This window comes from Myxocyprinus asiaticus, chromosome 18 (genome assembly GCF_019703515.2).
Source record: "Myxocyprinus asiaticus isolate MX2 ecotype Aquarium Trade chromosome 18, UBuf_Myxa_2, whole genome shotgun sequence".
NCBI classification, from domain to species: domain Eukaryota; kingdom Metazoa; phylum Chordata; class Actinopteri; order Cypriniformes; family Catostomidae; genus Myxocyprinus; species Myxocyprinus asiaticus.
This window is the reverse complement of record NC_059361.1, coordinates 26,386,261-26,410,876: the sequence shown is the minus strand read 5'-3', so window position 1 is coordinate 26,410,876 and position 24,616 is coordinate 26,386,261. Positions and strand designations below refer to the sequence as shown.

Sequence of the window (24,616 nt, the reverse complement as noted above, 5' to 3'; positions counted from 1 at the left end):
AAAACACTTTTCCACTCAACACATTTTTTTACTAAAAGTAATTCGATTGCAGAAACTAATAACTTTGTAATTGAATTACACCCAATATTGATTGTAATGAACATATAGAACAAGGTGTTTGCATAATTGTGACTATGTCTGTATACAGCATACATGCTCGAATTGAGAACACAAAAACAGTATAATCCATTGCAATCTGATACTGCTGGACAGAAACATTGCATTCTGAAATTGGAACATCTCATTACCTCTGTTATGGACTGCTCACTGTAGCAATGTAATTGATATCCCACATGATATCCTGTTTGTCTCTCAATTGGTCATTAGTATTATAGTAGTTCTGTGGTCATTACTATGATGGTCATTAACAAATAGGCTGTGGCAGTCTTCTGATCATCTATTCTTATTCGTTTCGCGAGTTCACCGGTTGGTTCATTTAATCCTAGAATGTATAAGGTAAATGGATTTGGTGTGCTGTCCATAACAGAGGGGCTCAAGCACAGGACTGGACATGAGCTCTAAGATCCCCCCAGGACAATCTGACTAAAGCAAAGAATAAAAAAAAATTAAATAATAAATACAGGCGTTATGAAATATAAAGCTGGTGATGTGGAGGCAGAGGGATGCCCATAGTATTGTCACTGGAGTGAGGGAAGCAGCAGCTTACTTATCCTTGAGATATACATATATGATTGGCAGGACCGAATTTACGTTTGGAACTTCATTTCATATTGAGGACCAGTTACCAGGGCACAAGAGTTCCCAAGACTGAGGAATAACTAAAGAAATTAGATATCTGTCATAGAGTCATGTTTTCAATACCAAAAGAATAATTTATTTGAAATTTCTGTGCAAACATCAATAGATATAAAGAATACAACCATTACAAATATGCATGAAAAAAATATCATTATTGTATCACAATAATAGTAAAAGACTAATATATCAAACCTGTATACATAATAAAAACACTTCAAACTTGTCTGTTTTTGTTGATTGTAACTTCGTCTCTCCTGATCGCTGGCCCTAGTGAGGTCATTCAGCGGGTTTCTGGAGGTATTGTTTGACGGTATCGACAATAGTTGAAACCTCTGCCATGGCACCTTTACCTGTGAAGATACAAAGGCTGTAACGTAAGACGAGTGATAACAAGAGAAACTTCAATTAATTAAATCTTCCTTTGACCAGGGAGCATACTAATTAAAACCAGATTACAGCTGTTTGATATTCAGATAACTAATAATGCATAAGCAATTTCACACATTGATGCGAATTCTTATCGGTCCACCAACTTCCCTTATCAATGCAAATGCCTCATTAAAACCACTCAAACTTAAATGACACCAATTAAAAAGATACCTTCATCTCCACAGACAAGTTTTTTGGTAATACAGGGGATCTCAATGTAGCCAATGCCTTTAAGCGTGGTCACTTGCTGTGCAGTGATAGGGTGCTGCCACATGGCAGAGGACGGCTTGTGTCCCATGCGCACACTACACATGTCTGTTAATAAGAAAACAGGAAAGCAAACTTAATAATGCATCTAAAATCTATACAGAATGACATGTATACCACCTACCAGGAGGTTGTCACAAATCCCACTAGAAATTTTGCCAAGCGTGTTTGCATCCAGTGGGGCAATGACTAAAATGTTCACCCAATATCTAAGTTTGATATGAAGCACAGGATCAGAGCGCTTTGTCCACATCTAACATAGAAATATAGGGAAAGCATATAGGATACAGGATATGTCCAGTAAGGAATCATTTAACCATGACAGTCTGGGCATGGATCTAACTCCACGGTAGAAAATAAGATATTGACTAAGATAGTGTTATAATTTGAATGCATCTCCTAATCTTTAAAGGCTTTACCTTTCTCCCACTCTTCCTTATCTGTGTAGACACGGACAGGGATTTCATTGAGATCATAAAAATGAGTGGCATTGTCTGTGGTGACCACTCGCACATTAACCTTTAGAGCAGAAAAGTATCTTTTAAACCCTCTAGTATTTAAAAGAGAGCGACAGTCATTAAGAGTTTTAATGATTAATGAGTATGTTGTACTTTTATAATAACTTCAGTTCAGGCAGACAGCACACTCTGGTGGATAAATATGTGACATGGCAAGGGCATTGGAGGATATGACAGATATGGCTCAGCTTAAATCTTTCATACTATTTATGAGCCCTGCAGAGCCAGAACTAATTATATACAGTACTGTGCAAAAGTTTTAGGCACATAAGATGTTTCACAAAAGCATTTGTCTTAAGATGGTTATTTATATCTTCAGCTTTAGTGTGTCAGTAGGAAATATAAATGTTAGACTCTCAAACATTACTTTTGCAAATAGAAAAGATTAGAATAGAAGAACAGGGAGCCCTGCAACAGATGTTATGGCCCCCACAAAGCCCCCCACTGAACATTGTGTCAGTCTGAGATTACATAAAGAGACAGAAGCAATTGAGACAGTCTAAATAGATAGAAGAAGCTTGGAACATCCAATCTGCCAACAACCAAGAAAAACTGTGTCCAGGTGTACCTATAAGAATTGGTGCTGTTTTGAAGGCAAAGGTGGTCACACCGAATATTGATTTAGCTTTTTTTGTGTTTACTGGACTTTGTATGACATTAACTGATAAATGAAAACTATTTATGTCATTATTTTTGAAGACATCCTCGCTATGCAACATTTTTTCACAAGTGCCTAAAACCTTTGCACAGTATCTTATATAAACTTACCCCTGGAATTTCAAGTAGTTGTGTTACCAACAAAGGCGCCTTGAGTGCAGCAACACTACCGGTCAAACTGACCAGGATCAGAAATTTTTAACTATTTGTTTGCAAGTCCAATTGCACATGATCAAATTCAGAATGCTTCTGCATAAAAAATAAATAAATAATAATAATGATTATATATATATATATATATATATATATATATATATATATATATATATATATATATATATATCAACTATGCAAGCTTATGTATTTGTTTGGTTAAATGTATTTATCTTGTAAGACCTTATATGTGTATAGTTCATGTTTATATTATAGTTCGGACTGAGAAACTGAATTTCACAGTTTAAACTTCAGCACATCTTCTAGTTTGGGATTCTCCAGGGTTTCTCGACTTCCGTAAACACTAGCGTCTTAGAATGACGTTGATAAAACCGTAGAGAAATAGGAAAGAGCGTAAATTCTGTTTTAAAAATGGCCACAGCGGCACCGCTGGCGGGGAGTGCAATTATAGTGCAAAATGCCAGACATAAACTGACAGAAACGGAAAATGTTGCTTCATACATTACATAATGATTTTCAAATAATTATTCATGATCAAAGAAACAGTAAACAAATTATAGTAAGGCATTCCAGAGTTGGAATATGTTATCTCTTTAAAGGAATATTCCAGGTTTAATAACATTTAAACTCAATCGACAGCATTTGAGGAATAATACTGTTTACAAACAATATATATATGTTTGACTCGTCGCTCCTTTTCTTTAAAAAAAAAAAATAAAAAAAAATATCTGGGTTCCAGTGAGGCAGTTACATTGGAAGTGAACGGGGGCCAATCTGTAAACGTTAAAATACTCAGTTTCAAATGTTTAGCCACAAGACATAAACAATATGCGTGTTAACATGATTTGAGTGTGATAAAATCACTTTCTAACCTTATCTGTGTAAAGTTATAGCCAATTTCACAACTTCATGCCATGACGATGTACTGTCAACAAACACTAAAACCCTAAAAATGTCAATTTAAACAATTTTACAGCTCAAATATTGCATGAGTTTTAACAGAAGAATTAATGTAATGTCTTTTGTCTTATTGTGTATTTCTATATATACTTATATTTTCTATTCGCTTTTTATTTTTATTCAATTTTTTATTATTTCTGCCTTGTTGCATTATTTGTGCACTGGAAGCTTCTGTCACCAAGAAAACTCCCTTGTATGAGTAAGCATACTTGGCAATAAAGCTCATTCTGATTCTTCTGATTCTGATGTAAGTGCTTTTATAAAATTATGAGCTTATTTCTGCCTTTAAACCCTCCAAAACTTGACCTCATTCACTTCCACAGTAGGTGCCTCACTGTAACCTCTATTTCTTCCCTTTTTTTCAGATCACATGCACGTGTGCGCACGCGCGTTGGAAGAATATTCTGGTCTATGACAGAATCCTTGGAAACGTCTTCCGGCAGCTTGCACATACGATTTTGTGCTGCATGTCATTCATTGTTACGCTGGCATAAAGCGCGTTTATTAATGTGAATATTTGCAATGCAGGCTCTTACGCCTCACGTAAACTGGGCTCAGCGGCACGGGGAGATTTACCTGCGAGTGGAAATCAGTGATGCACAGGTACGACTGCTGATATGCGGAAACTCTTTTTGTTGACAGTTAGACACTATACTATTTTACGTATTATTTATATTTACCATGGCATTTTTCATTCACGTCATCATATATATAATATGTTTATTTTCGTCTATAGTGTTTATTCTTGGCAATTTTGTGTGTTTATTGCAATTTCTATCTATCTTTCTATCTATCTATCTATCTATCTATCTATCTATCACTGAGTTGAAAGGGTGATCTGTGAATTATTGACAGCTACTGTAGGTCTGATTACAAAGCTTGCATCATCAAATGAAGATCATAGAGAATAAAGATGGTTACTAGCTGAAAGAGAGACCAGGACTTGATCCTACTGGACCTACAAGCCATCTGGTCCAGTTACAATGGCAGGGCATGTTTTATTAACAAACCAGTTAACGACAGAGAGAACACACAAGGAGCAGCTTCCTCTGTTCTTTCTCAGGGCAGGAAAAGGCATGTGTTTGACCTATCTTCTCATGAAGGTAACTGATATAAAATGTCATTGTCTTTTGTCACTGGGAGCACTAGGACAAATGTGGTATTGGTGTTGTACTAATATGGTTGCTATGACTACTGTATATGCAAATAAAGTTGTGTATGGTAAACTATATGTTAAAACAGGTTAGGAAGCTTTCACATTGTTTTAAGTAGTGTGTCTCTGTAAAAGCTTGTAGAAAAATTGCAAGGGAAAGTCAAACCTTTGCCACATATGGGTCAAAGCATTATAACATAACACTATTTAAAGAGATAGTTCACCCAAAAATGAAAATTCTTTCATCATTTACTCACCCTCATGCCATCCCAGATGTGTATGACTTTCTTTCTTCTGCTGAACACAAATGAAGGTTTTTGGAAGAATATTTCAGCTCTGTAGGTCCATACAATACAAGTGAATGGTGACCAGACATTTGAAGCTCCAAAAATCATCACATAAAGGCAGCATAATGGTAATCTGTAAGACTCCAGTGGTTAAAATCTTCAGAAGCGATATGATAGGTGTGGGTGAGAAACAGATCAAGTCCTTTTTTACTATTAATATTCCTCCCTGCCCAGTAAGTGGTGATATGTACAAAGAATGCAAATTGCCAAAAACAAAAGAAGAAAAAGTGAAAGTGGAGATTTATAGACTAATATATTGATCTGTTTCATGAGGGTGAGTAAATGATGAGGGAATTTTCATTTTTGGTTGAATTATCCCTTTAAATGGTGCATCTGTGTACATCAACCCCATAATCACAGGCTAAAGAAGTTAAATGAATGCTTATTTATGAAAATCCTCCTTAAAATAGCAGGGTTTCAACTGTCGTGAAATAACCTGGAAATATCTGGAAATTTTTGTGACTTCCAGACCTGCAAAATTAATGTAAGTTAGTAAAAAATACTGAATTTCTATAGTGAATATGGATTTTTTTTTCCAACTGGAAAAGTCATGAAAAACAATGATTAAAAATGTAGGAACCCTGAAACAGTGACTAAGTGAATGTATTTACATTATGCATTCAGTTCATTACAGTTGCTCCATAATCATTTCATGCATTTGAAGTCAGTGCACAGTGTACTGTAAGAGGAGGAGCTTGAAACCTCACACTTCTTGTTTTGTATCTCTATCTCACAGAATCTGAGTATTGGTGTAGAAGAGAACATCCTGCACTTCAGAGGTAAAATTGTAACCATTAAATGGTCTTTCTTCATTCTGACTTTATTGTGACTTAATTCTGTTTTTTACAAGGCCAAGGACATGGAGCAAAAGGAGAAAATGAATATGAATTCAGCCTGGAATTTTTAAAACCAGTTAAACCAGAGGTAAGAGTCATCTTGTATGCTATTTATGCAGTTGTGAAAAATTGAAGAAATTCTTACTTACAGGTAAGACATTTGTAGTAGTCGCTATGTACAGTGAACATTTACATTGCCAAAGGCATTAGTATGTTTAGTGCTGTTTTGTTTGTTTATTTTGGAACCACATACATCGTGTATCAAAATCTGTGAGTCTGTTTTTTTTATTTTTATGCAAAGGTGAAACACAAATCCACTCAGCGGCAGGTGAATATTACGATAAAGAAGCAGGAGCACATTTGGTGGGATCGGCTTACTAAACAGGAGAGGAAGCTTTGGTTTCTAGCGCCTGATTTTGACCGCTGGCTGGACGAGTCAGATGCAGAAATGGAGCTCAGAGAAAAGGTGAAGAGGAGGAATGGCCACATCGCCATTAACCGAAATAGATTGAAAGCTGAGAATTGTGTAATGTTAAAATACTTAAAATACCTATCCGAGCTTAATATGCAGAGACAACCATAAGTAAGTTTGGTGATGCTAGTGGCACAGAAATGCACACTTCAGCTTTAATTGAAAAACATGAATGATTCTGTTCGTACTGTATGCGATACTGCAATGTCTGATGTGTTGACTGTCTGGTGTTTTCTGTATACAGGAAGAGAAACTAAACAAAGTCAGCATTGAGTCAAGGGTCCGAAAGGACCGTAAGTATATTTTTTAATTCTTTGGGTAGAAAATAAATCTGTTGTGTGGTTCTATTTACCAAAAAAAAACAACAAGCTCATTACGCCTTTTAATGTTAATGTTTTGCAGCTTTTCTTGGCTTGAAAAAAGGATTTCTCTTTATGTACAACTTGGTCCAGTTTCTTGGCTTCTCCTGGATCTTTGTCAATATGACTGTACGTTTGTTCATACTTGGGCAAGGTAAGTCCTTTTTTCTTTTTTTTTTTTTTACAAGCACAGCTGCTGAAATAGTCCGTTTTTTCCTTTCAGGCCACTTAAAATGTATTTCTGATTGTGTTTCAGCATTTTTCATTGTCAGGAAATGCATCTCGTTTTAATTTTTCTGAGAAGACCTACAGGCCTGTTATGCAAATTTCTGTAGATACTATTCATAGAGAGCAATATAGAGGAAGTGATCTGTTTATGTGTGATGGTAAACATGGGCACACTGGTTTTCGCAAACATGCAGGGTTTCGAACCCAAATAATACAATACGCAAAGAGACCTGTGGGGGGCAAGAGGAGGAGGGTAGAAAGGGGGTTCGGACCAAGCAATAACGTGTTAAAACATCCTCAACCCAACAGATTCTTTCTATGACACCTTTCATACCATTGCTGATGTGATGTACTTCTGTCAGATGCTGGCAATAATGGAAGTTATTAATCCTGCTGTGGGGCTGGTTAAGACTGGAGTCATCCCTGCTTTCATACAGGTATATGTTTAGTGACCAAAATAGATGCTCTTCATTGTGCACCATTTTATAGCAGTGAGAAACACACATTTTTCTTTTGCCAAACTTTCCAAGGTGATGGGCAGGAACTTCATACTTTTTGTCATATTTGGAAACTTAGAGGATATGCAGAACAAGCCAGTGGTCTTCTTTGTCTTCTATCTGTGGAGTGCAATCGAAATATTCAGGTAAGTATTTGAGTTATTCATTCACAAACAGAGTGTTACATATGTGATCTTATAATTATAAACTCAGCAAAAAAAGATTCAACAGCTAAGACATAAACTGAACAAGTTTCACAGACATGTGACTAACAGAAATGGAATAATATGTCCCTGATCAAAGGGGGGTCAAAATCAAAAGTAACAGTCAGTATCTGGTGTGGCCACCAGCTGCATTAAGTACTACAGTGCATCTCCTCCTCGTGGACTGCACCAGATTTGCCAGTTCTTGCTGCGAGAAGTTACCCCACTCTTCCACCAAGGCACTTGCAAGTTCCCTGACATTTCTGGGTGGAATGGCCTAGCCCTCACCCTCCGATCCAACAGGTCCCAGACGTGCTCAATGGGATTGAGATCCGGGCTCTTCGCTGGCCATGGCAGAACACTGACATTCCTGTCTTGCAGGAAATCATGCACAGAATGGCAGTATGGCTGGTGGCATTGTCATGCTGGAGGGTCATGTCAGGATGAGCCTGCAGGAAGTGTACCACATGAGGGAGGAGGATGTCTTCCCTGTAAGCACAGCATTGAGATTGCCTGTAATGACAACAAGCTCAGTCCAATGATGCTGTGACACACCGCAGACCGTGACAGACCCTCCACCTCCAAAGCGATCCCGCTCTAGAGTACAGGCCTCGGTGTAACGCTCATTCCATCGACGATAAACATGACCATCACCCCTTGTCCCGTCTGGTCCAGCAAAGGTGGAATTGTGCCCATAGGAGACGTTGTTGCCGGTGATGTCTGGTAAGGACCTGCCTTACAACAGGCCTACAAGCCCTCAGTCCAGCCTCTCTCAGCCTATTGTGGACAGTCTGAGCACTGATGGAGGGATTGTGCATTCTTGGTGCAACTCGGGCAGTTGTTGTTGCCATCCTGTATCTGTCCCGCAAGTGTGATATTCGGATGTACCGATCCTGTGCATGTGTTGTTACACGTGGTCTGCCACTGCGAGGACGATCAGCTGTCCTTCCTGTCTCCCTGTAGCACTGTCTTAGGCGTCTCACAGTACGGACATTGCAATTTATTGCCCTGGCCACATCTGCAGTCCTCATGCCTCCATGCAGCATGCCTAAGGCACGTTCACGCAGATGAGCAGCGACCCTGGGCAACTTTCTTTGTGTTTTTCCAGAGTTAGTAGAAAGGTCTCTTTAGTGTCCTAAGTTTTTAATAACTGTGGCCTTAATTGCCTACTGTCTGTAAGCTGTTAGTGTCTTAACGACCGTTCCACAGGTGCATGTTCATTAATTATTTATGGTTCATTGAACAAGCATGGAAAACTTTGTTTTCTGTAACGTAGCACACAGACACAGATGGCTGGTTAACCCAGATGCGGGAGTTTTATTGAACACACTGATCAGAGAACAGTCAGTTTAGTAAGGAGGCAAACTTAGCTTGTAGACAACGGAGTTGGAGATCGCAGGAAGGTTGATGAAAAGTGAGCACAGGAATTCTCTGGGAGACGAAGGAGCTTTAGAAGGACTTGGATGAAGGTTAGCGGAGAGGAGTTCTGCTTCCAAGTTCAGCTTCACATTTAGAACAGGGAGAGCTAGTGAGTCAAGGTTTCCTAGCAGAGACTTGACAATGACGAAGTGGCGGAGTGAATATTTATAGTGGAGAGTGATGAGCCATGGATTGGAAACAGGTGCGGGGCAATTAATAATCAGGGGAGAGAGAGCGGAGCGTGGAATGGGAATTTGAGTCCGGTGTGGTTGTGACCGTTTAAACCATTTAAAATAAAGATCTGTAAAGTTATTTGGATTTGTAAAAAAATATCTTTAAAATAAAGTGTCCTGAAAAAGGGACGTTTCTTTTTTTGCTTAGTATATAATGTAAAATCAGATATATTTTAAGGGATAGTTCACCCAAAAATAAAAATATCTCATAATTTACTCCCCCTCATGCCTTCTCATATGTGTATGACTTTCTTTTTTCTGCAGAACACAAACAAAGATTTTTAGAAGAATAGTTGTAGGAATCTAAAAGAATGTGAAAGTGAATGTGGATATTTATAGTAAAAAAAGGACTTAAATATTGATCTGTTTCTCACTCACACTTATCATATCGCTTCTGAAGACATAGATTTAACCACTGGAGTCTTATTGATTACTTTTATGCTGCCTTTATGTGATTTTTGGAGCTTGAAAAGTCTGGTCACCATTCACTTGCATTGTATGGACCTACAGAGCTGAGATATTCTTCTAAAAATCTTTCTTTGTGTACAGCAGAAGAAAGTCATACACATCTGGGATGGCATGAGGGTGACTAAATGATGAGAGAATTTTCATAAAAAAAAAATAAATAAATACAAATTCTCTCATCATTTACTCACCCTCATGTTGATCCATGAAAGTGAAGGGTGACTGATTTCTTCATTCTGCCCTACACTGCAAAGTCATACAGGTTTTGAACAAGAGGTTGACTAAATTATGCCAGAATTGACTTTTTTGGGTGTACTGTCCCTTTTTAAGTGTAGTTTCTGTTAGTGTTGAGATGATGTGGAAGTCAGTGACAGTGTAGTATGAATTTCTTTATTTACAGGATATCCTCTTTTGTGTATTTCAGGCCAGTTGTTACTAATATTTCAACTTCCTATACAGTTGTGTGAACTCCTTAGTTTGTTAAAGGATCAAGAAAATGTATTAACTCTTTCCCAAACCCTGTGAAAATAAAAACAGTCTTGGATTTAATCATGAAAACATCAGTGCATCAGAAGAGAGTTTGCATTTCTTTGATCTTGGTGTGTATATTGGGGCTTTCGTCATGTTTACTTGGTCAGTGTCTAATATGTTACAATTTCACATGGTTAAAAAACAAGATAAAAGAAGACAGAGCCTAATGCTTTTAGCTAGAGCTTTTATGCTCTTTGCTGTTAATGATGTGGTTGTCTCTCATGTGTGGTTTGAGCCAGTTTATCCACACCACTTCTTCTATCTCAAGCTCAAGTCACTCGATAACTCATAAATTGGTGTTGCCAGAAGTGGGATGTTGACTACCTCAGAGAACCAGGGTTACAGCTGTAACTTAAAGGAATAGTTGGGAAAAAAACAATGTTAAAGACATATCTAATTTCACCTTTCTTAAAATGAATCATAGGTATCCCTTCTACATGTTGGCCTGTATTGATACGGAATGGAAGTTGTTGACTTGGGTGAGATACACCATATGGATTCCGCTGTACCCTCTTGGTGTGCTAGCTGAAGGTATGTGTTTATGTCTTAATCTTTAGACAAGCAACTGTCACATGGAGAAAACAAATGACGGGCTCCTCATGAGATGGAGACACATTTTGTACAATAATAATCTTACAATATATATGTGTACTTCATCTTAAGCTCTCTTACTTTTGATCAGCTGTGGCAGTGATTCAGTCCATCCCCATCTTTGATGAAACCAAACTCCTCGGCATTCCTCTGCCTAAAGCCATAGGCACATCGCTCAGCTTCTCCTACATCCTGCAGATCTACCTGGCACTAATGTTTCTGGGTAAGGCCCGCATAATAGCATGTGGAAATGGCTATATGGAAAACCAGGGTTCCCACACATTTTGACCAATGAATTTCCTTGACTTTTCCAGTTGTTCGGTATTTGGAAAAACTATTTTTAAAAGTCATTTTATATAGATTGCACGCTTCAAAGAGAAATTTCTAGCCAATGAAATATTTAGAGCTAAGCATAAAAAGACAAATTTATAATCACTATAGAAATTTCCATGACTTTTCCAGGTCTTGAAATCACAATTTAAAATTATCTGATATTCCCAGGCTTTCCAAGACTGTGGGAACTGTATAAAATACAAGCACATTTCTCTTTTTATCACTAACAGTAAAACTGTGCTATGCTTTATTAATTAACCTCCAACAATTTCAGGCCTCTTTATCAATTTTCACCACCTCTACAAACAGAGGAAGAGACGGTTTCGCACAAAGAAGAGGAAAGCCAACTGAGTTTTCGTCCAAGGGAAGACTCCTGCTTCAACTTCATAACTTCTCTTCCTGTATCTCTTTTTAGCGATTTAACCTTTCTCCCTTTCCATTTACCAATGATATGATATACCCCTCTCTCACAGTGAACACATTACTGATGCAAAACCCTCTACTTTCAAACCCCAAATCAAGTGCATTTACTTTCTACACTTTAGTAAAGTACTGAAGGACAATTACCAAGCTGTACTGTATACAAATGACTATAGAAACATTAGAAAGAGAAATTGATGACCTAACGAATAGTTCTAAACTGGACAATGAAGTTATTTATACATATTGTCATTACACCTGTGTGCAGTATGTTTGCTTTTTGAGTGTTTGATGTTGTAGAGTAGTTGTGTGACAGGCTTACTTGACTGAAAACACAAGCAGCATTTTATCTTCCTGTTATACCCTGAGAGGTGTTGTAGTAGTTATTTCTGTGGAGTACTGATAACAACAAGACAGACCATTAACCTCAGGGAAAACCTCATGAAACAATTGAACTCGCATTGTAATAATCATTTCAGTGTCATTATTTGTGAGATCTGGACAAGTATGTATAAATGCAACTGATGATGATTAATAAAAAATTTCACTGAAATATCATTTGGATTTTCAGACTACTCTAAAGCATGTAATACATGGTTTTATTTACATTTAAACAGACATTTGTTATCCAAATCAATGCATGTAGACAAAAAGAATAGGATTTTATTTTTTATTAATTTGGTCACTGTGAGAAAATGCTATTTACTCAAAAAATAATGGTCTTTCTTTCCTTGAATGGAGTGCAAAGTCACAAAGTTCATTGTTCCCTATCTCTATCACCAAAACAGCAACCCAAACTTTTCCTCTTAATCCTTGGCTTTGCTGAGGTGTGACATTACTAAAATTGAAAATGCCACATTTTGTGTGTATGAAGGACTGCAGTAACTCATTTCCTATTGAGAAACCTTTAAAAGCACTGAGGGACTCTTAGAGGTCCATTCGTCTTTTGCAGATCAAATAGTTGTCCACTGAAAATTGTACACTGATCCCCTACATTCTCTCAGCTCCTCCGCCCCCAGAGAAGTCAGTGAGCATGGGGGTGATGTTGTGTTCAAAGGCCGCATACTTGGAGTCTCCACTACTGGCCAGTTTAAGTTGCTGTGCAGCGTGTGAGAGCTGAAAGGCAGCATCAGGGTGGGCGGAGTCAGGCAGCAGAGTGCACTCCCTCTCCAGCAGTTCAGCAACACTCTTCAGAAGCTCCCAGAAGCCAAAGGCAAGAGCAGCCTTCCGAAGTCGATTCAATTCCTTCAGTTATGAAAATACAAAATTCCACAACCAATGGATAAAGGAGGGTTAGAGAAACCCGTTTGAAAACAGTTATTTTTGCCATTACGTTTGGCGACACTAGTGCCGCAGAAATTCCACACATCCACAAAACTTTTAAATGTTGATTACTAACCTTATAGAAGGTTTGTGTTTTTTCTGGCAGCTTCCTTGCATTACGGAGGATTTTCTGTACATCTGTCTGTGAGCATTTAATTATTTAATACAACTTTAATTATGTTGATGTTTAATCAGTCATTTAACAATCACTTAATCACCATTATTCTTTAGTCAGATATGGTGTAATGTTCAGGTCAATACCTGCAATCCACTAGCTTTAATCCAGACCGTAACATTCTGAGCATAGCTTCTCTTATGTTTCGGCTGTATGGGGAAAGGACTTTTACTGTCATCTTCACCATAGGGATTTTCAGTTGCATCTACAGGTCAACCAAACAAAGAGTCATAGTGAATAGATAATTACCGTTGGCCAGTAAGCAAAACTTTATGCAAAACAACGAGCAAAAGTTTTTTTTATTATGGGCATGAAGTCTGAGAAGCCCTCTACTCTCAGAAGGGACCAAACAGTGAGAGGAAAAAAAAAAATTAATGATGCAAATGTGTGGTGCAACAGTTATCCTTGATCCCAATGTATTTACCTATATTACTGAACACAGTGAATCATCCAGGTTGATCTCTTTTATTTCAGTGTTTTAAAAATGTACTTGCACACACTGCATAAAAATTACAATACTATAATAATATGATACTGCATATGATCATAATATAATAATTAAAAGAATAGTTCACCCAAAAATAAAAAAATGTGTTATCATTTACTCACCCTCATGTTGTTCAGGACCCATTTGACTTTCTTATGCGGAACACTAAATATGTTTTTATGAAAATATCTTGGCCCGTCTTTTCAATACAATGGCAGTGAATAGTGCCTAACTTTAAGCTTAAAAAAGGACCCAAAGGTATCATTAAAGGGATAGTTCACCCAAAAATGAAAATTCTCTCATCATTTACTCATCCTCATACCATCCCAGATGTGTATGTCTTACTTTCTTCAGCTGAACACAAATATTTTTAGAAGAATATCTCAGAACTGTACGTCCATACAATGCAAGTGGATGATGAGCACTTTAAAGCTCCAAAAATCACATAAAGGCAGCATAAAATTAATCCATAAGACTCCAGTGGTTTAATGAATGTCTTCTTAAGCAAAACAATCACTTTGAGTGAGAAATAGATCAATATTTAAGTCCTTTTCCTATAATTGTTTACTTACGGTTGCTCTGCAAAGGGCCTCCACGACAGGACTCAGTTCACGCCACCTGTCGTGTGACGCAAGCACGCTGGCATGTTCAAATAAAAGCAAAACCAATGAAGCTTGTGGACCGCTGTAACATGTTCATGACTCTCCAGAATTGAGGAAGCAGGAGCCAATGAATTTCCACCTTCTCTGTTCTTTTATTTTTATAGCACTTTTCAGTGATGTACCAAAATGTCCACATAAACACACACATCCAACGCATCACTCCTCTCCCTGCCGGCAGTCTGGACTGCCCTTATATCTCTCTCCAGCGATCTATCTTTTAAGACAGGGGATTCTTGTCTTCTCCAAAGTGTTGTTATTGCTTTAGTGCTGTAATTCTCAATATTCTAAATAAATACAGCTCATCTCTATTAACAACCGTCGGACATATACCTAAAACTATACAGTTGTGCTCAAAAGTTTGCATACCCTAGGAGAACTGGTAATATATGTACCATTTTTAAAGAAAACATGAGTGAGCAGGCAAAACACATTTATTTTATTTTTTATGGGATTCATATTCAACTGTAGGTTATAACAGAATGGCACAATCATAAAACAAAACTTGGCAACAAAGAAAAAAATGAAATGACCCCTGTTCAAAAGTCTGCATACCCTTAGTTCTTAATACTGTGTATTGACCCCTTTAGCATCAATGACAGTGTGCAGTCTTTTGTAATAGTTGTCTATGAGGCCCCAAATTCTTGCAGGTGGTATGGCTGCCCATTCGTCTTGGCAAAATGCCTCCAGGTCATGCAAAGTCTTTGGTCGTCTTGCATGAACCGCATGTTTGAGATCTCCCCAGAGTGGCTTGATGATATTAAGGTCAGGAGACTGTGTTGGCCACTCCAGAACCTTCATCTTTTTCTGCTGCAACCACTGGAGGGTCAACTTGGCCTTGTGCTTAGGGTCACTGTCGTGCTGGAAAGTCCAAGAGCATCCCATGCGCAGCTTTCATGCAGAAGAATGCAAACTGTCTGCCAGTATTTTCTGATAACTCGCTGAATTCATCTTGCCATCAATTTTCACAAGATTCCCTGTGCCTTTAGAGCTCACACCCCCCCAAAACATCAGTGAGCCACCACCATACTTCACGGTGGGGATGGTATTCTTTTCACTATAGGCCTTGTTGACCCCTCTCCAAACATGGCGCTTATGGTTGTAACCATAAAGCTCTATTTTGGTCTCACCACTCCAAATTACAGTGTGCCAGAAACTGTGAGATGTGTCAAGGTGCTGTCGGGTATATTGTAACCGGGTATTTTGTGGCATTGGCACATTAAAGGCTTCTTTCTGGCAACTCGACCATGCAGCTCATATTTGTTCAAATATCGTTGTATTGTGCTCCTTGAAACAACCATACCGTCTTTTTCCAGAGCAGCCTGTATTTCTCCTGAGGTTACCTGTGGGTTTTTCTTTGTATCCCGAACAATTCTTTTGGCAGTTGTGGCTGATATCTTTCTTGGTCTACCTGACCTTGGCTTGGTATCAAGAGATCCCCAAATTCTCCACTTATTAATAAGTGATTGAACAGTACTGACTGGCATTTTCAAGGCTTTGGATATCTTTTTATATCCTTTGCCATCTTTATAAAGTTCCATTACCTTGTTACACAGGTCTTTTGACAGTTCTTTTCTGCTCCCCATGGCTCAGTATCTAGCATGCTCAGTGCATCCACATGAGAGCTAACAAACTCATTGACTATTTATACACAGACACTAATTGCCATTTAAAAAGACACAGGTGTGGGAAATTAACCTTTAATTGCCATTTAAACCTGTGTGTGTCACCTTGTGTGTCTGTAACAAGGCCAAACATTCAAGGGTATGTACACTTTTGATCAGGGCCATTTGGGTGATTTCTGTTATCATTATGATTTAAAAAGGAGCCAAACAACTATGTGATAATAAATGGCTTCATATGCTCACTATCCTTTTTTTTTTGTTGCATGATCAGTCATATTTTCAAAATCAATGCCAAAATTTCACAATTTCTTCCAGGGTATGCAAACTTTTGAGCACAACTGTATTTTAAACTTTTATTATGTTTAATTTCTTAAAAGTTTGTTCTATTGTCTGAATGACTTCTGTCCAGAATACGTTTTTTTTTTTTTTGTAAGAGTAAAAAATATGTGTATGATGAGCCTTGAGCTCACCACACATCCTGAGGATAACTGGTTATATTTAGATATTTCTGGTGTTATAAATATCTAATGTTCATTTTCCAAGCATATTCTTGCCAGAAATGGAAATAGCATAGTTATAAATACTTCATTAAAACTTTGTTTCCAGTCCCCATCTGTTATGTTTTTTAATCTAATTCTATTTCCCATTTTACTTTAATTCTATGTAATGTCTCATAATTAATTTCTTGAAATATTTTATATATTTGTCCTATTAAATTTTCAAATTTGTTAGTTTTACTTGCTTTAATCATGTACCGCGAAAGGGGGGTGAATATCATCTAATTTTTTCATTTTTATTTAATCTTTCAAATAGCTTCTTATTTGTATGCATCTATAAAATATTCTAGATAATGCATATTTTTGTACTATGTTCTCAAATGTCTGTATTCCCTTTACATCATAGATTTGACAAAATCTTACAAGTCCTTTACTAGCCCAAACCTTAAAAATGTATCTAAGTTATTTGGTGCAAAGTCTGGATCTTGTGCAATTTCTCTTAAGCAAACCATCTTTTGATCTCTAATATTCATTACTTTACAAATTCTTCTCCAACATTTAAAAGTTTCACCTACACAGTAAAATACATTATCCAAATTTTTCTTTTTCCCATTAAATATCAATGTACTAATTGCATCAACTGACCCAGTCTCAATAAACTTCCACTTTGAATTGTTATCATTATGCATCCAATTCAAATTTGGCTTAACCTGTGATGCATAATAGTAATTCTCCAAATCCACCAATCCACCCATTCCATTACTTTGTTTTAAGATCTTAAGTTTTACTCTTGGTTTCCCTTCATCCCAATTAAACTTTCTAAAGAGACTATGGCAATTTTTAAAACTGTTAAAATGTATATATACTGGTACATTTTGAAACAAAAATAAGAATCTTGGGAGAACATCCATTTTAATTGTACTAATTTTCTCTAATAAATACAATGATAATACTTTCTACCATTTCAAATCTTGTCTTATTGTATTTTCTAATATGCCATAATTACAATTATACAAATTAGCTAAATTGTTTGGAATTATCACTCCCAAGTACCTTATTTCTGTTCGATCCCACTTAAAATCTAACCCTTTTGTAATTTGTCCCCTATTTCCATAGCTTCTGTCTTATTCAAGTTTAATTTATATACAGAAAAAGCTCCATACAGATCTATCTCCTCTAACACTGCAGGTAGTGAAGTTTCTACTTCTGTTAAAAACATTATGACATCATCTGCATACAATAAAAGTTTCATTTTTGGGTGAACTATCCATTTAAAGTAGTCATATTCCAAGACTTCTGAGATATATAATAGTTTTGGGTGAGAAATAATCGGATATGTAAGTTATTTTTCAGTGAAATTCTTGATGTCTGTTGCGCATTCATGAGTGATATGAAAGCAGCCTTTTCACAGTGACTCGCGTGTTCATACAAGATGTTTTTTAGTGCTTTTTAAGCTTTAAAGAGCGGCACTATCCACAGCCTTTGTAATGAAAAGATGATATTAATTAAACCATCTCCTTTTGTGTTCTGCATAAGAAAGTCATATGGGTTTGAAACAACAAAGATTGTTTTCATTTTTGGATGAACTATGCCTTAAATCATTTCCTTTTTCATTTTGATTTGCATGTGTGGCAGTGAGATATACAGTATAACAATACTAAGTGAAAACCTACCTGAGGCAGGACCAAGCTGTGACATTCTGCCCAACCAGGGCAGAGGGTCTAAACCTAGCTCAAAGAGTGACATCATCAGATTGGACTTCTTCTTACTGTCTGCCTGGGAATAAAGCATTCCAAACCACTCTGGCCTGATAAATCAGAGGCAGAGAACACTTTCTTTTTAGAGTAATTAATCATTCTTCTTGTCCATTCTTCTTGTAAAATCTGACCTAGTAGAATACCACATCATTAAAAAGAATACAATATCAGTAAAATGTATGCGTCGTAGACATTTTGAAACTGTGCAACAATGCTTATGAAAGGGTGAGAAATATTTTCCTATGGCATTCTTACTGCAGCTGTACAAGTGCCACCATGCCCTCTACTTTTAGGCTGCCATGTAGAAGAACGCAGAAATTTGGACTCTTGCCAGCCATCTGATTTGTAGAGGGTTCTTCCTCGGTTTCATCAGTGGCCCCTGTACCTATCTCATCCCCCTCTATCAATCAAAAGGACATGCCTGTGTGTGAGTATTAAACATTAAAAATGTGGGGGGAAAAAATGACTTATGAACAAATATGGGGCAAAACACTAACCTTTAGTCACAGAAATGGGCAGGACCAAGTGTCTGGATAAAACAGGAGGGCTGGAGATGTCTCCAATCTCAATAAAGCCTACAATCTCAAGGTCTGTACACAAAATACAACAATGACCACAAGCTTTGGATGTATGTTTACAATGGAAACTTGTACAATGAACTAAAATACATACAGATGCTGCTTAGCTTTATGAAACAAAGTTTCAGTGCACATCTTGATGCAAGGTATTTTTCATATTTAATAGAGCATGATTATTTAGAAAAAAAAAATTCTGTGGTAGTACCTGTTTGAACCGTTTTGGGCAGGGGATCCACCTCTTCATCTATCAGCACAGGTTCTGGCCTGGGAAAGACCTGCACATCAGAGGCCATGTTCCCACAACGCAGCACCGCATGGAAGGGAGAGTATGCCTGGTCAATCAGCTTACTGCCAAGACACAAGAGCAGCGATCCTGTTAATCACTCTTAATAACCTGTTAATCAAATACATGAGAGTATTTAAGGCAGTTTATACTGAAAGCAACATCACTCACCCAAACATAGACTGGATATTTTTAAGACAGAGGGGTCCCTCCATAGTGTATATCTGACCCTTTCCACCATTTAAACTAACCAACTGCTCCAAGTTATCCATACCATCAGTAGCTTGAAGCTTTAGGGGACATAAAAACACCACAACACAGATTACAGCACATAAAGGGAAAAAGGTCATATATACCATTATGAACAACATACTGTAAGATGCTTGTATGACTTTGGTATGTTCACTGTAATGACAGTATCCTTTGATTACAATCTAGTTAGTTTCCTTAATAAATATCTTGTGTCAGATGGCTCATCATTATAAATCACAAATTAAAACATGTAAAAAGACAAGATGAAAACAGATTGATGTACCTCCTCTGCATTGGCAATGCACATGACATAGAGTATGGAAGGGAATGGGAAAGGCAGTGGGAATTTCTTATCCTCCACACGTTGTTTCAGTGTTTGCAACGAGTGACGCAAAGAACCACGGCCAATACCCAGAGCACCATCAGTAACCAGCACCACCTACAGGCCACCGTAAGTACACTATTAAAGGGATAGTTCACCCAAAAATTAAAATTCTCTCATCATTTACTCACTCTCATGCCATCCCAGATGTGTATGACTTTCTTTCTTCTGCTGAACACAAACAAAGATGTTTAGAAGAATATCTCAGCTCTGCAGTCCATATAATGCAAGTGAATGGTGACCAGAACATTGAAGCTCCAACAATCAAATAAAGGCAGCATAAAAATCATCCATAAGACTCCAGTGGTGATCTATGTCTTGTAAGTGATGCAATCATTTGGGTGAGAAATAGATCAATATTTAAATCCTTTTTTACTATAAATTTCCACTTTCACTTTCAGGATGTGAAAGAGGAGATTTTTAGTTTAAAAAAAATTAAATAAATAAAAGGACTAAAATATTGATTATCAACCACACCTTTCATATTGCTTCTAAAGACATGGATTTGACCACTAGAGTCATATGGATTACTTTTATGCTGCCTTTTTGTGATTTTTGGAGCTTCAAAGGTCTGGTCACCATACACTTGTATTGAAAGGACCAACAGAGTTGAAATATTCTTCTAAACATCTTTGATTATGTTCAGCAGAAGAAAGTCATACACATCTGGGATGACATAATGGTGAGTTAATGAAAGAATTGTTTTATTTTTGGGTGTACTATCCCTTGAACACTGATATACTGTAAATGCAGTCAGAGAAACAAATTCAGCTCTCTCTTTCTCTCTCATATAATGTTACAGTACATGTACTGTATATCTTATTCAACTTACAATATTGTATATAGTACATTATATTACACATTCCATAATATATATTTAATTGTACATAACGCTGTAATTTTTCAAGAAGCCAATATTTATTCCCGTTTAACAATTGTGCCAGTTGTTATTGCACTTACATTATTGTATATTTCATAATATATTTTATTGTACATAACACTGTGTTTTCATAGAAAATTGTATTCCTATAATATATTCTTATTCCCATGCAACAGTCCACCATATCTAATCAAGTCTTTACTTTTACCTGTTTTTGCCTGCTCCACTATGTGTGCCTATGATTTGCCTAAAGGGATTAATAAATCCATATTGTACTGTATTGTATATGTTACCTGGCATGGGCAGGACGTTCCCCACTCCTGCTGTACTATGTTACTAACACCTTGTAGTGCTGACTCCAGACAGGTTTTATCGTAGTCTTCGAGGTTGTTCAAGGCCTCCTGCAAATCGTTAAGTGAGAGAGAACAGTAAATAACCCCCAACAACTTTCAGAAACAAAATATATCATATATCATACTTATTCACACTGCGCTGGACATTTTGGCACTTGTTTTATGGAACTGCCGACTGTGTGACAATTAGGCCTGGTTTTTACCTGTAGTGTATTGTAGTCTCTGGTGAATGGCACCAGAAGCTCCCAGAGGGAGGAGAAGGCGACAAGTGCAGTGAACTCCAGTCTGTAATTTGTTGCCATGTGTTCAAACAGCATGGTCAGTCCATGAACTGCCAGGTTCTTCCTCTGAAACTCTTCGTTGCCCTCCACTGACACGGGTCGCGTCATGGACAGCGAGGAGTCCATAAGAACCACCGTGGGCATGATGGCAAGCTCTGCTTAACACGCTTTGATAAACAGTTATGGACAATCACCCGAGATATCTGTCAAAAACAAAACAGACACATGTGTTATACAGCAGGTTTACATAGCAAGTTATGGTTATTTGAAAACACAAATCAGGATATTTTCCCGAGCTTGATATTATTACACAAACATCCATTTTATTATCTGCTTGTATTACAGAGCAAAGTAAATAATCAGTGTTACTTTGGCAATTGTTCGCACTGTAAATATGACTACAAGCACGTCAAAACATTAGAAATGAGTAAAAAAAACATAGATCCTTGATATTTTCGAAAACATCCAGTTGACCTGAATAACCAGTGTGTAGACGGTTTCAATAAAACGTTAACGTTTTACCCATTGTTGAAAACAAAATCCTTCTTCTTTATCAAGTGTGCACCGTGCTAAGCTGACCGTCTGGAAACAGTAGATAACTGACTCGTTCCTACTATATTTCCTTTTTTATCGTGTATACATGTGTATATATAATGGTACCTATGCTTTGGCAATGTCATGTCTATAAAGCTTCTTGAATACTGTATCGAAAATCTTGAGAGAGAAAGAAAGATTCACTACCGTCTTCATTCAAGCCTGCAAACAGATCCATCGCCTCTCACCTCTTCATCATCGTCACTACTACAAGTCGTGACAAGTAAAGTCATCAAAACTATGGAATAACAAATGGAACTATGGGAATTATGTTGTGACTAAACAAAATCCAAAATAAATCAAGACTGTGTTATATTTTAGCATCTTCAAAGTAGTCACCCTTTGCCTAGATTTTGCAGAAATGTACTCTTGACATTTTCTCAACCAACTTCTTGAGGTATCACTCTGGGATGCTTTTTAAACAGTATTGAAGGAGTTCCCATCTATGTTGGGCACTTATTGGCTGCTTTATTATTATTATTATTATTATTCGGTCCAAGTCATCCATTTTAATAACTTTTTTAAAAACATTTTTTTATTAATGTTGGCACAATTATATTTTTGTCTACAAAACTAATTTCAAACATTTAATCATACGCCTTCAGATCAAAAGGTTTTTAAGATCATGAGAAACATTTCAGGCAAGTGACCCCAAACTTTTGAACGGTAGTGTGTGTATATATATATATATATATATATATATATATATATATATATATATATATATATATATATATATAACAAATCTGTTATATAGTGCAAAGGAATTTAATGGCATAAGAGGTAGGACATGCTAGATAAATATAAATAGACTGTGTATTGCATATATTTATTGCTCTGGGGCTGTTTTTCTTTCCTTTTTTTTTTCTTCTAATTTGATCCCCTTTTCTCCCCAAAATGCCCAATTCCCACTACTTACTAGGTCCTTGTGGTGGTGCGGTTACCTCAATCCGGGTGGCAGAGGACAAGTCTCAGTTGCCTCTGCTTCTGAGACTGTCAATCCATGCATCTTATCACGTGGCTCGCTGTGCATGACACAGTGGAGACTCCCAGCATGTGGAGGCTCATGCTACACTCCACGATCCACACACAACTTACCACGCACCCCATTGAGAGTGAGAACCCCTAATCGCGACCATGAGGAGGTTACCCCATGTGACTCTACCCTCCCTAGCAACCGGGCCAATTTGGTTGCTTAAGAGACCTGGCTGGAGTCACTCAGCACGCCCTTGATTTGAACTTGTGACTCCAGGGGTGGTAGTCAGCATCTTTACTCGCTGAGCTACCCAGGCCCCCCCCCAATGGGGCTGTTTTAACTGATCATATACCATTCTCAGGAATTACACTGTTTATTTTGTTGCCCTAATACCACAGATTTTAAAAGAATCACAAAGTGAAATATGATTTCTCTAAGACATCAAATACAAACACTGCTGCTGTAAGCCCCAAGTAGCCACAAACATTATATCTGCTTTTATTTTAGGCCGTTTTCTACAAAATGAGCCATTTTTTTTACTTGTCTGGGAGCTTGCTTGTGTGAATAATCCAATGTTATATCTTAGATGTCCAGAACAAAATATGCAGTCCAACAGGAAATGCATGGTAGACAGATCATCGGAAATATACACTGCCATTCAAAGGTTTGGGGCCACTTACTCATTCTTTATCAGTATTTTTTCTTCACATTTTAGAATAATAGTAAAGTCATCAAAACTATGGAATAACATAAATGGAACTATGGGAATTATGTTGTGACAAAAAAATCAAAAATAAATCAAAAATACATTATGTAGCCTATTTGATGTGTGTATGTATATATTTGTGATGTGCTGTACATCATATCAATTGCATGTGCTTTATTGCTCTGAATTTGCTCTCAGTTGATATTTGATAATATTGGAAGAAAAAGTACAACATGCATCGTGTTATTAGATTGAAAAAGTTCCGGGTCAAAAGCCTACTCGTTGTTCTGGCGACCATACGTATCATCACTTATTTTAGGTGGACATACGGCGTATGCCTTCGACTACACTACTGGTGCAGCCCTCTAAATGGTTGTCTCAACCCAAAGTGGGTTTGAGACAACCATGTAAGTAACACTGATAGAAGAAGAATTATTTTTCTGGTACTTGCTGCCATCTAGTGGAATAAAATAAGACTTTTTGGAGGGATAAAGAGTGAACTGAACCAAAGTTAGGACAACAACAACAACAACAAAAAATTCTGTTCATCATAAGATTGTAAACGTATACAATATTGTTTATTAATAATTGTAATTTTTATTTTTAATTGCGGGGTTTTCAGAAAAATTAGACCTATTTTTGGCAATTAGTCCACACTATGTGTAAAAAGGTGAGATTTTAAATTTGTGTGTTAAAAATTGCAGGCGGCTTTATTCATTTTTATTACTGGCACCTCATTATTATTTTTTCTTTTCCGTCACATTTTTTTTCTGTTTGTTTATTTTTGTGTGTATATATATAGAAGAGATCTTTGTCCTAACTTTGTCCAAAAACTTCAAAGTTAAAGGAAAAGCCTATGCTACGGACAAAAACTTAGAAATCAAAAGAAGTCAAGAGTTACATAGATTTTAGGCTTTAATTAGAATTTTGAAATTGCCAAATGACCTGTGCATTAAT

The 24,616-nt window shown here is 37.0% G+C and overlaps 2 protein-coding genes and 1 pseudogene across 8 annotated transcripts; 1 reads left to right on the top strand and 2 right to left on the bottom strand.

Moving 5' to 3' along the window:
* Window positions 1–613: 613 nt before the first annotated feature.
* Window positions 614–2,825, bottom strand: LOC127456134 (phosphopantothenoylcysteine decarboxylase-like; annotated as a pseudogene).
* Window positions 2,826–4,164: 1,339 nt separating this feature from the next.
* Window positions 4,165–12,409, top strand: LOC127456002 (very-long-chain (3R)-3-hydroxyacyl-CoA dehydratase). 5 transcript variants are annotated; one of them, XM_051724268.1, is made up of 12 exons: window positions 4,227–4,367; window positions 4,620–4,867; window positions 6,001–6,043; window positions 6,115–6,188; window positions 6,402–6,566; window positions 6,817–6,865; window positions 6,975–7,085; window positions 7,469–7,596; window positions 7,690–7,802; window positions 10,932–11,038; window positions 11,190–11,321; window positions 11,741–12,409. In XM_051724268.1, exons 2-12 carry the CDS (start codon window positions 4,748–4,750, stop codon window positions 11,884–11,886), a joined length of 1,188 nt encoding a protein of 395 aa, XP_051580228.1. In that variant the 5' UTR covers window positions 4,227–4,367; window positions 4,620–4,747; the 3' UTR covers window positions 11,887–12,409. The 5 variants fall into 5 exon arrangements, with proteins under 5 accessions (XP_051580230.1, XP_051580233.1, XP_051580228.1 ...); XM_051724272.1 differs by having other exon boundaries at window positions 11,706–12,409; XM_051724269.1 differs by having other exon boundaries at window positions 4,353–4,367; window positions 4,629–4,867.
* A 98-nt stretch (window positions 12,410–12,507) lies between these two features.
* On the bottom strand, window positions 12,508–22,204 carry LOC127455999 (integrator complex subunit 14-like). 3 transcript variants are annotated; one of them, XM_051724264.1, is made up of 12 exons: window positions 22,125–22,204; window positions 21,306–21,586; window positions 21,043–21,150; window positions 19,771–19,926; window positions 19,407–19,525; window positions 19,158–19,300; window positions 18,872–18,964; window positions 18,630–18,774; window positions 18,291–18,424; window positions 13,436–13,554; window positions 13,251–13,316; window positions 12,508–13,096 (listed from the first exon to the last, which is right to left on the bottom strand). In XM_051724264.1, exons 2-12 carry the CDS (start codon window positions 21,525–21,527, stop codon window positions 12,842–12,844), a joined length of 1,560 nt encoding a protein of 519 aa, XP_051580224.1. In that variant the 5' UTR covers window positions 21,528–21,586; window positions 22,125–22,204; the 3' UTR covers window positions 12,508–12,841. The 3 variants fall into 3 exon arrangements, with proteins under 3 accessions (XP_051580224.1, XP_051580223.1, XP_051580225.1); XM_051724263.1 differs by lacking the exon at window positions 22,125–22,204 and adding an exon at window positions 21,906–21,964; XM_051724265.1 differs by lacking the exon at window positions 22,125–22,204 and adding an exon at window positions 21,858–21,877.
* Window positions 22,205–24,616: the final 2,412 nt, after the last annotated feature.